We start from the raw sequence: 12,420 nt of genomic DNA, 5'->3' as shown, positions 1-12,420 counted from the left end.
CCACTTTTAAAGGCTAAAAGTTACGCGATCATACCTGTCTCAAAACTCAAAAACCGGCCAACTTCGAACCAGGCCTTCCCGACGTCCAAATTCGTCCAACGAGCTACTCCGACGCTCCTGGGAACCTCACCAACACATCTACAAGCTTCAAAAGTCCAAAAACTCAATGTATAAATTTTGCATGAACAGTACTCAATTCGGCCATTGTTGAAACGACGTGAAAACTAAAGGTTTCTCACCTGAAATTGCTACGGTTGTGTTCCCCTCGACCTCACGAGCTTAAATATGTCCTTGGTTCCCTCGATCTGTTAGTGTTTAGGGTGGTTGTGGGTTTGTCCGTACGTTTTCGAAGAGGAGGAAAGGGAATGGGGCTCGGGGAACTCACAGAGAGAGAGAGAGACAGAGGGAGACAGTGAGACAGTGTGTGTGTGTGGCCCTCAGCTTGCCAACACCACACAAAACAACCTAAACCAAATAACGAAATGAACTAGGGGCTAAAATGTCATTTCACTAGTACGTTTTTAAAAATCCCGGGACGGGATGTCACAACAGAACTATCACCCCTACTCATTGCTACTATAAGACCATCTCCAGTCATGGAAGATTAAATGTAGCTATAGAGCATCTTCAATGGGTATGTCAAATTTTTCTATCAAATTCTTAATTGATGGCTGATGTGACATTTTGAAGTATGATGTCAAATTTCTTTATATTCCAACCGGTATGTTACTTATTATTTTACTATCAGGCCTTCTTTAAAATAAAATAAACAAAATAAAAATAATTTTTAAAGCTTTATCTTGTAGTGGATTATGGGCCCCATAAATTAAAAAAAAATAAAGTAGAAATGAAGGCAGCGTCAAAATTGACACCTGAGGCCTGACTGCCATTCCAGGTCAGCTAAAAGATTGTTCAGTTGTAGCAATATTTGCTGTCAAAAGTGATTAGTTGGAATTCCACCTAAGATTTAGCATCTTCTTTGGAGATGGTCTTAGTTATGTTTTAGCCCTTTTAAAATTATTACTTTAAAGACTATTGTAGGCTAAATTTTTCCATCTCCATTCATCTATGGCTATATTTATTCCCTTTCAAATTTTATTACTTTTTGGGTCAAATTTAGCTTGCCCTGGGACTACATGTTGCCTATCTTGAAGCCAAACTTAGCCTGATTGTTGTTACTTAGTACTAGGGTATAGTCATATTCATTTTCACTTTGTAAGTGAGAAGTCTTAGGTTCGATTTTCACCAAAGGTGAATTTGAACCACCTTATTGCTTGCCCATTGTGAAGCTAAATCCATTTGACACACCCCGACCCAGAATGTCTACCTGGACTCCAAATTGAGTTGTGTTGGCCGACACCAGGAAGGTGAAGAAGCCATAAAGTGTAGTACATGTGTAAAATGTGAATAAATTTAAACATAAAAGTGCCTAAATATAATAGTGTGCACGTGAGCGAAAATGAACCTATTTCACACGTAATGTTAGAGCATAGGTAAAGTACAGTAAAAGTAGAATGAGAATTATACCATCGAAGGTAATCTCCAATACCAAAATTTGCCAAAAATCCTTGTCGATACAAAAGCTCTGCTACTAAAACTTGGAGGGATGAAAAATAAGGGTGAGTAGGCCTAAAAATAAAGCTTTATAAAAACCTTTTCAAAAACATAATAACCCCTCGCTGTAAAATAAGTATAGTTTCCAAATATAACATACTACGTATAGTGTGAAAGTACTTACAGTAGCCAGCAAAACCTCACAAATGCAATACTTCAATATAATTTGAAATTAAGTATATAACTTCCAGTAATCAAAATATCTCGCAGAAATATAAATGTCATAACAAGTGCTCGTAGACATATGCTGACACACGAGTTCATGCAGAGACATTCTAACAAGAACATGACTAGGTGTAATAATGATTTACGCTTTAGTACTAGAATCATGTGAAGACTGGCGCTATGCGCATCACATTCGAGTCTTAATTTCCGATAGCAATCTAGGACAAGATTGACACCTACAATGGATCCAAAATGAGCGTACGGTGCGATGTGAACATACACATGAAACCTGATCTTGGCCTGTCGAGTACAAACACCAGTGTAGTACACGATGAGTAGATAACGTAAATATAGTCATATGTCATTGATTCAAGAAATCTAGTCAACAACATATTATCCAAATAAAATATTGATCATGGTCGTATATAAAATCCTCTTGTAGTACGCATACTTGTGCATCTCGTAAGATTTAGCATACTTTCGTAAATTCTGTTGTTCCGTCGCATTAAAAAAAGGGATTCGTCGCAGGTTAAAGAACCACATCCAGACCCAGCCACAAATCCCGAACTTTTTGGCTGAAGTCGACCTGCCACAGGCGCATCCGTTGGACTCAGCCGACAAGTCTTATAAACCTTAATCTAATCTAGGTATACATAGTAAATTGTTTGTTAAATAAATATGTGGAAACCAAATAAATATATAGTATTTAAAAGTAAAGACCCACTCACTAATACTTGCAAGATCGCAGTCACTCGAACTAGGAAAGTCGGAGTCTCTGATAGTAATCGCACCTAAGCATAATATTGGGTTCCGTCAATAAAACTCAACTAAGACGATTAAATTTAGGAAAATAGAGCGCGAATTTAGAATCAAAGCATTGAAATATGCTAAGAGGGGTCATGGGAAAATTTTTGTAAAAAGTCAACAAAAAAGTCAACGATCAACTCTAAGAAGTCAATCGAGACGCCCCGGTGGTCAGTTATGTTAAAACTTCAAAATTTCACTAAATGGATGTCAAAAATAGACTCGAGACATCGAAATTAACCTAGGAGGGTTTCTGAGAAAATTTCGTAAAAGTCAACTCTAGGAATATTCCAGATCCCAGGTTCGGAACTGGATTTGGATTTGGGTTTCTGAATCTTTTTTTTTTTTCTTCTTCTTCAGCCAATTGCCAGCTCTCACCAACAAAAAAACTTCACTAAACCTAGCCTTCCAATATATCAAATCGAAGTTCAGAGAATAAAGAATCGGAATATACCATTGGTTTCCTCAGCCGTGGCCAGATTTGGCCGGAAAACGGCTGGAAAGTCGCCGGATTTCTTGCCAAAAAACTAGGAAAGTTGCCCCAAGGTATTTCTACATCAAAATGCCGCCAAAACATGTGTATAATGAGTCCATCACCATTAAAATGAAACAAGGAAGGCAGATTGAGTGTCCAAACCCTCACCTTGGTCGGAAAATCTGAGAACTCACCGGAGTTCTCCATTTCTTGTTTCTTCGATTTGAGTGCGAGTTCGAAGGTCGTATAAGTTTCTGGGCTCGGGAAGAAAGATGGGACGACGTGGGGGTGATGGTGGAGAGGCTCACCGGAGAAGAGTGGCGATGGTGGAGTTCGGTGTTGCACCATCTCGGTGCTTGCCGAAGAAGAAGGGAGAGAGATGAAAGAGAGTTTGAGCATGGTGTGGGCCCCACAACTAGAAATATTAATAAAATAATTAAAAATATCCAATAAGAAAATATTAAAATAATATAGTAATATAGAATAATTAAATAGTAATTTCTTCATAAATAATCTTTCGAATTCGTATAAAATTTTAACTGTAACTCTGATTTCGATTCAGCTTGCGCCTATGCGTCGAGTACTTCGAGAATACAGTAATAGTAGTTTGTACGCGTTGCGAAAGGACGGTCAACGAAAGTCAACAATCTCGCCTCTAGGGGCATTTTTGTCAATTCACACTTTTAAAATTAATAAAATCGTAAAATTAAGGACGGGTTGTTACACCACACATCTCCACTTTAGTTTAGATAATATTGTTTGTTCAAAAAAAAAAAGAAAAAAAAGAACTTAGCCTGATTCTTTTAGCCATTTGGTTTGAGAATGGTTTTGTCAAATTTAAAGCTATATATAGCCTATGACCCATGACTGGAGATGGCCTAACTCTTCTAAGTTCTAATTGGCCTCCACTCATATGCAATAATCAGAAAAATGACAAGGTCACTTAGTACTTCGGTCTAGTGGTATTCCTCTTTACTTGTACCTGAGAGGTCTTAGATTTGATTCTTGTAAATGCGAGTTTGAACCATATTATTGTTAGCCCATTGTGAGGTTAAGCCCACCCCCTCCCCTTAAAGTAGATAATACCGTTTGTTAATCAAACTATTCCTAACTGATGACAGAAAATAAATTCTACATGATATAGTATCTCCCTCTCTTCCCACTAATCATAACTTCATAAGTTCCCTTCTATCCTAATAAATTTAATGAATAAGCCATTAATTTGTACATGATTATTGCTACGTTACATGCATCCATATTAAAACCCAATCCACAATGTAGTGTAATTAATCTGAGCAAAGTTATTTTTCACAATTTGAAAAATGAACAAAAAAACCTCCAAAAATTATAGAGCATAATCTTATTTTTCAAAATTAAAATGGATAGGGTGAATCAATTTAATGCCATATAATATTCGTTGACGAAGAAAAATAATATGAGACTTCTATAAGAACTTTGTTGGAAATTTCAACCTGTATATACACAATACTTTTATTTATTTATTACTGTGCTTATATATCCTGCAACTTGTACAGATGAAAGGGTGATGATCCAGAAAATCATTAGGATTTTGAAAAATAATTTGATCCAAATGACGAAGGAGAGACGTAATAATTCCAAAAGGTGAACAAACGTGACTGGAAATGATAATCATAAACATATAGATACGGCTACTACTGCCCAGATTATGGTTCCAAGATTACTAATACTCCAAGCAAATATGTAGGTAGCTTCTGCAGAAGTAAAATCGATGACACGTGGCAATCATGCAGCACACTTCTAAGTCCTTAAGTAATTATATTGCAGCCAAACAAATTACAAAGAAAAGAATGATTTCAGTTGAGTAGAGTATGGTTAATTAGCAAAATCAAGAAAGAAATTAATAGAAAAAGGAAGAATAATCAAATTAATTAACTGGTGAGGTGGTGGGAGGCGTGGCGGCGCACGTTCATGTAGGCTAATGATCATTACGAAGCCCTCCTAATAATCAATTAAAACAAATAATTATGTGTTTAGGAGGAGATAATATCCTCCATTAATACATCTTGTAACTCTCACTAGGTAATAATTAGGCACGCACAGTGAACAATGAATGAATAACACTCCTAAACACTCCATATTCATGCATGGGATTTTTATCCATGCGATATATATACCCACTACTCGTCTCTTCCCCTTCTTCCTCCTCCTGTACATTCTCTCCCTCTCTCTCTCTCTCTCTCTCTCTCTCACATCAAATGGGTTGGCTGGCCAAGTACGACGTCGTCAAGGATCTTGGTGAAGACCCATTTTTCTTCCCACATCAACCTGCATTTCCCTCTGTACATGATTTCCGGTGTGTGAATATTATATATGGACTTTTGCATACACACACACACACACATATTTCATCGTGTTATATTTTTAAAGTGTTTTTTTTTTTTTTTTTTAATTTCTTGTGGATGTTAAATTATATTAGGGGGTATGCATGCGATTGGCAATTTGATTTGCCAATAGTACAAGATCATAGACTTCTTGATCCTCTTCCTTCAATCGAGAGCTGTGTGAATATTGATCCCATTTACTCCTCACTTGACATTCCACCAATCCGAACTGTATTGCAAGGTGTGTTTCAGTATTATGGTTAGTACTTTTGACGTCTTTGATGTACAGTTGAAGTTAATCTAATGAATAAAAAATTAAGCAGATGATGAAATTTTCTTCGGAAATGGATACGCGTTGTTTGGAGTTAATTCTAATGATTTATGTGGTGGGTTAACTGAGATTAATCACAATCATCATCAGCAATTTCAACAACAGCAGCAACCTCCATTGCTTCTGACTTGCAAGAACGATGAAAATGGCATTACGGACATGAACGATTCCCTGGAAGAGAGGGATAAGGCGATTAGTGAGAGGCCACACTCTTCTAATAGACATAGATCATCAAGCTCTTCCCTCTCTTCCTCCAAAATGTTGTCAAGACAGACCATTTCCCAGTACTTCTACATGCCAATCACTCAGGCTGCCAAGGAACTCAACGTAGGGCTAACTCTTCTGAAGAAAAGGTGTCGAGAGTTGGGCATTCGTCGTTGGCCTCATCGGAAGTTGACCAGCCTTCAAACCCTAATCCGAAACATTCAGGTTAATAGGCGTTACATATTTGTACGTGTTCGTGTCTGATTCGAAAAAAATGAATGTGTACCGATTATATCGTTTTTATGCATGCAGGAGTTAGGAAAGGAAGGAGAGGAGGGCGAAGAGAAGCTTCGAAACGCGATCGCGTTGCTGGAGATGGAGAGGAAGCTGCTGGAGGAAGCGCCTGATATGCAGCTTGAGGACAATACGAAGCGTCTAAGGCAGGCATGCTTCAAAGCAAATTACAAGAAGAGGAAGATCATGGGGACGAAGGTTATGGAAAAATCACAATCATCTTTTAGTTGCAGCCACATTCAGTATCCAACAAGTTCGATGGATGCTAACGAGGAAGACGAAGAAATCAAGTCTCTATTGTCTGACTCTTTTTCCTCGAATAACAATACATGCATCACTCTATTTTAAATTTTAATCAGTTGGATTTTCTTTTTTAATTTTAATTTATTTTTCATGTTTTTGTTTTTAATTTTCCTCATTAGACTTCATGTTTTTCAATTTTAATTTTAGTGATATATTATGAGTGTTTAACTTCATGAGCAATGGGGCTCTGAATTGAATACAGTTGGTCCAAATCCAAATTTATGTTATATTCTGTTTTAATACTTAATTTTCACAAAAAGAAAAATTCCACTTTGGCACAAGTTATTTAATTTTGAATTTTTCCTCAATAAATTGAATGTGATTATGGCATTTTTACATCATGATATACGAAAATTCTAATTGCATTTTTACCATAAAATGTAAATACATGTGTGGATCTCACAATAGAGTCCACAAGCATCAACGATCAGAAATTAGTGATACAAGTTACTTCCAACTTTCTACCGATGTGGTTCTATTCAAGAGAAAAAATTTGCATGGTGTAGGTCTCTCAGAAGGGTAATAATAACGTGGGCAAGATGTTATTAACATCCAAGTAATCTCATGCTTTTGCAAAGTTAGTCGAACATGACATATGGTCAAGTGATTAGGCGAAATATCCTCTCATTCGTGATACGAACACTTATACTTGGCACTTTGTATTGTGTTTGAAAGAATAATTTGAAGAAGGTCATAGAAGCACTTTTTGAAGGAAAAATTCTTCTTGAGGAAGCATTTTCAAGAATTTGGCAAAAGCTTTTCAATAAAATGTTTAACTTGTTTATAATAAAAGTTTAACGTGTTTCTAATAAAAACATTTAGCTCTAGCCGGAAGTATATGCCCAGATCAAGGAGCTCTTCCTTCGTGCTGCAGCGAATAAAAATGTTTACGAGTAAAAGTGTTTTCTATGTGTCAAATTCCAAACAACACTCATTCTCTTTGAAAATTGACACTGAACTTCAAAAAAGTTGACATCTTTGCTAGAAAAAGCGAGAGAGTGAAAAATGACAGCACTCTCAGTCCCAACCAAAGCTCAAACCTCGTACCACCAACTATTTCAAACCTCTTCTGTCACATCCCGGTCAGGGGCAGATCACTTCTCGGGCCCGCTCCACCACCGTAGCACGATATTGTCCGCTTTGGGCCCCGACCACGCCCTCACGGTTTTGTTTCTGGGAACTCACGCGAGAGCATTCCCAGAATGGGTGGGCGTGTCCCGATATTCCCCGAATACCAGGATAGGCACGTGCTGGCCGACATCTGAGGGTGACGAAAGCCAGCACGTGCCTATCCTGGTATTCTGAGAATATCGGGGTCGGGGCGTGTCATCTTCGTCAACCCGTTTGCTGTCCCTCATCAAATCATGCACCACCAAATCCCACCTCCACCAAGTCCACGCCCACATCCTCCGAACATCGCTTGTTCTGGAACAGGAACCCACCATTTCCTTCCGGTTCTTGTCCCTCGCCATCGCTCTTTCCCCATCAAAAAGCATCACATATTCCCGCCAATTCTTCGACCAAATACCAAAGCCGACGGCTTTTCGCTACAACAAAATGATAAGAGCTTACTCCAAGAGCGACTTGCCGGCGGAGGGATTTTATCTGTTCAGATATTTGCGGCGGCGCGGCCTTTTCGCTGACTCTATGGCGTCGGCTTTCGTCATCAAGTCTTGCATTAGAGTTTCGTCGTTGGTGGGTGGGATTTAGCTGCATGCTAGGATTTTGAGAGATGGGCATCGATCAGATAGTCTTTTGCTCACCGCATTGATGGGCTTGAATTCGACTTGTGGTAAGTATGATGAAGCGTGTAAAGTGTTTGATAAATGCTGAAGAAAGATACTGTGGCTTTGGGTTTATTTGAGATTATGCAGAGTGAGGTTCATATGTGTGAGCCTGATGACGTTACGTGTTTACTTGTGCTCCAAGCTTGTGCCAGCTTGAACGCGTTGGAGTTTGGCGAACGGGTTCATAAGTACATCGAAGAACATGGTTATGGTGGTGCTTCAAATTTGTACAACTCTCTTGTATCGATGTATTCACGGTGTGGGAGTTTGGATAGGCGTATGGGGTGTTTAAGGGAATGCGATATAAGAATGTGGTTTTGTGGAGTGCGATGATTTCTGGGTTGGCGGTGAATGGTTATGGTAGAGAAGCTATTGAAGCGTTTGGAGAGATGCAGAAAATGGGTGTTTTACCTGATGATCAGACTTTTACTGGGGTTCTTTGTGTTAGAATTCCTCTGTCCAACATCGGCCAGAAGGCTTGAGAACAAGCAATTTATATAGAATTACTCCACTCTAATTAACACCGAGACATTTTGTGATAAAACCCCACACCTGATGGATTGAGCAGGTGGCCAAGTGGGAACAGTATCGGTGTTGTTGGGGTGGGCCCATGGCTCGTCTACCTGAAATTTAAGACTTTGTGCTTGCAGCCATAGCGGTTTGGTTGATGAAGGGATGATGATTTTCGATCGTATGAGCAAAGAGTTTGGGGTAGTGCCTAATATCCATCACTATGGGTGCATAGTTGATCTTTTGGGTCGTACTGGTCGACTTGATCAGGCCTATCAGCTTCTAAAATCGATGAATATCAAACCAGATCCGACATATGGAGGACCTTACTCAGGGCTTGCAGAATTCACGGCAATAATTCCCTTGCAGAACGAGTGGTAGGCCATTTGATTGAACTCAAGGCTCAAGAGGCAAGGGATTATGTTGTGGATGATGTTTCACATCCGCGGAAAGATGAAATCTACAAAATGCTGGATGAGATTAATAGCCAGTTGAAGATTGCTGGTTACGTTGCAGATGTAACATCTGAATTGCACAACTTGGGAGCAGAAGACAAGGGGCTCGTCCCCTCTTATCACAGCGAGAAATGGGCTATTGCTTTCGGTGTCCTGTCAACTACTCCCGGCACGCCAATCAGAGTGTCCAAGAATCTTCGCATTTGTGTTGATTGCCACAATTTCGCAATGGCTCTCTCAGGGGTTTACAACAGAGAGGTAATTATCAGAGACCGCGCCCGGTTTCATCATTTCCGAGAGGGACGCTGCTCCTGCAATGGCTATTGGTAGGAAAACTGAAGATTTACAGAAGATGAGCATTTGGGAACAATTTTCTGCATTTGTGAACAATTTTCTACTGATTCAAATATCGAACATAAGAAAGCATGTAGAAGAGGAAAACAAGCATTGCAATTGAAAAGTATGAATTCACATTCTTCGAATTTATTTTCGCATCAGAAGCTAGCCCTTCCATACACGCAAGATAGAAATACATGATATTTCCTAAAAACTCATATGATCGACAAGCCAAGTTATTTCAAAACTGTCACTACAAGTTTCGGCCCGCAAGAGAAGGCTTATATTCCTCAATCTATAACAATAGAAGCAACTCTATATTTCTTCCGAAAATAGCTTCAACATAGAACGCTGAAGGGATACCGACTTCATTCTACAAAACTGAAAGTACTGATGCATTGCTAAATCTGCTCAAAAATATCTGTAAAGCATTCATTATAATGAGGTAATAGAAGCTTCCGATAATAGTGACCTAAGCAGTCACGGTCTGCTTGTTGGCAAAAGCAATACCCTTCTCAATGCTGGCTTTCAGTTCTGGCTTGAGTGCTTCCAAAGCTTTTACCTCATATTCTGTCAAACCTTGGAGGTCAGACGGTATGAAAGCTTCAATTCCATTCCTTCCAAGCTTAACCCTTGATGCAAAGAATGGAAGCTCGGTCAGATCAGATGCTACATATGAGCACTCATAGACATCCCCATCTCCGTCCAGTGCACGCAGAGATGACTCAACAAATCTGGCTGCTGCATATGCCATTGACAATGTCGCGGACCCAGCACCTGCCTTTGCCTCTACAACCTCGGTTCCAGCATTTTGGATCCTAACAGTTAGCTGTTCAACTTCTTCGTCAGTGAGGCTAACAGAGGGTTTTGTCTTGGATAGCAGGGGCAGAATAGTTATCCCAGCATGTCCTCCGACAACTGGGACATCAACATCAATCAGTTTCAGATTCTTCTTCTGAGCAACAAATGTGTTCGCCCTCACAACATCCAAGGTAGAAACACCAAAGAGCTTCTTTGGGTTATAAACACCCTTCTGCTTCAGAACTTCGGCAGCAATTGGCACCGTGGAGTTCACCGGATTACTGATAATATGAATGAATGCATCAGGGCAGTTATCTGCCACAGCCTCGATCAAGTTCTTCACAATGCCGGCATTGATGTTGAAGAGGTCATCGCGGGTCATACCGGGCTTTCTTGGAACTCCGGCAGGAATGACCACCACATCCACACCTTTCAAGGAATTGGGCAACTCGGCAGCTCCGGTGAAATCAATAACTTCAGAAGGAGTGTTGCAGTGACTCAAGTCAGCAGCAACACCCTTGACATTAGCAATATCGTAAAGATGCAGGGAGGAGACCAAAGGCGACATCTTGATCAGAAGAGCCAGTGGCTGACCGATCCCACCGGCAGCTCCAAGAACAGCTACTTTATATGAGGCCTGGGGCTGGAACTGAGACTGAACCACTTGCGCTTCCTTGTGGGCTTTTCGAGCAAAAGAAGCTCGAAGAGCCACCGCGGTTTCTTTGCCGGAGAACGAGGTCTCGGTTTCACAATTGAAAGATGGGGTTGCCTTGAGCCCATTGAAAGAGCTCTTCAGAGGGTTTTGGGAGTTGAACCTCAAAGCACAAGGCTTTGACTGCTGAAACGCCGCCGCTTTGTGGCCGAGGGAACAATTGGTTCCGAGGGAAAAGGTAGCTGCTGCCATCTCTCACGCTCTGTAGCACACAGAAATCCAAATCGAACTCAAAAACTCGAATTCAAAACACATAAAAAGCATAAAAATTTGACATCTGAATTCCGTTGAACTGCAACCCAATTCACCAAATGAAAAAATAAATTATGGGTTATGTCTAAACAATAAAATAAAAAAAAGATTTCAATCCATTGTTCAATTCAGAAGCAAAAGAAGTGAAGAACCACACAGCTGGGAAAACTCGAAAAAAACCCATTAGATCTGAAACTATTGCTCGTAGATCCTTGGGCGTACGAAATAAACAAAAAAAAAAAAACATTAAATCTTCAGAAATAGAGTTGAAAAGTTCATACCTTGTGGAAGATGAACGCCAAGTCCAACGACCAGAGAGCTACGGAGACGTGAAATGGCAAAGGGAGGGATTTAGAGAGAGAATATAAGAGGAGCGAGAGAGAGACAGAGGGAGAGAGTGGGTTTTTGGACCTTTTGGGGATTTTGGCTTATTGAGTTCGTGAGAAGCTCCGCCAATGGGCCTCGGATGAATCCACGTTCCAAACACTTTTTTAAAATTTTTTATGTGTGTTTGACCATACAATGGGCCAGTGCACATCGAATCTCCCCTATTTTGTTCGCTTCATCCTGCCGTTAATCTCTGATTCCTTCCAACGGATGCGATTATTAGAATAAAATGGGAAATACTCAACCAAGTACGTATGGAAATGGAGGAACAAACAACTTTTAGAAGACAACTTCACAATACCGCAATCTCCCAAATTATCATGTTTAAGGCTGCAAATGATGGTGTGATGCCTCTAAGTGTGTATGTTCTAATGTTCCTAAGATGCAAGTGTCTCTGGCTTGGCATTCACCTATAGGTGCAAGAGGAGTTCTTAGAGACAACATCGATGATTGGCTTGGAGGGTTCTCTATCAACTTGGGCAAAGCTCATGTAGTTGATGTTAAATTTTGGGGGGCTATATTTTGGATTGAATGCACTTGACAAAAGTATTTCAAGATTATGTGTGGAGATGGATTCTACTATTGTGGTGAATTTAATCATTAATATGATCAATACCAGCTTTCATC

At 39.8% G+C, this 12,420-nt stretch overlaps 1 protein-coding gene and 1 pseudogene across 1 annotated transcript; one reads left to right on the top strand and one right to left on the bottom strand.

The window, feature by feature from the left end:
• The first annotated feature begins 5,295 nt into the window (after nt 1-5,295).
• LOC137712387 (pentatricopeptide repeat-containing protein At3g47530-like) lies at nt 5,296-9,635 on the top strand (annotated as a pseudogene).
• Nucleotides 9,636-9,752: 117 nt separating this feature from the next.
• LOC137712724 (malate dehydrogenase, chloroplastic) lies at nt 9,753-11,880 on the bottom strand. The gene is made up of 2 exons (XM_068451869.2): nt 11,688-11,880; nt 9,753-11,356 (listed from the first exon to the last, which is right to left on the bottom strand). The coding sequence occupies exon 2, from the start codon at nt 11,344-11,346 to the stop codon at nt 10,114-10,116; it is 1,233 nt and encodes a 410-aa protein (XP_068307970.1). The 5' UTR covers nt 11,347-11,356; nt 11,688-11,880; the 3' UTR covers nt 9,753-10,113.
• Nucleotides 11,881-12,420: the final 540 nt, after the last annotated feature.

The sequence above is a fragment of the Pyrus communis genome, chromosome 14 (assembly GCF_041283825.1).
Source record: "Pyrus communis isolate YQ-2024b chromosome 14, ASM4128382v1, whole genome shotgun sequence".
Classification (NCBI taxonomy): Eukaryota; Viridiplantae; Streptophyta; class Magnoliopsida; order Rosales; family Rosaceae; genus Pyrus; species Pyrus communis.
Note: the sequence above shows the minus strand (reverse complement) of the source record. Positions and strands in the feature narration are given on the sequence as shown.

What these genes read in the sequence shown, in the direction of transcription:
- LOC137712724 (XM_068451869.2), bottom strand. Translation starts at nt 11,346, where the DNA reads ATGGCAGCAGCTACCTTTTCCCTCGGAACCAATTGTTCCCTCGGCCAC.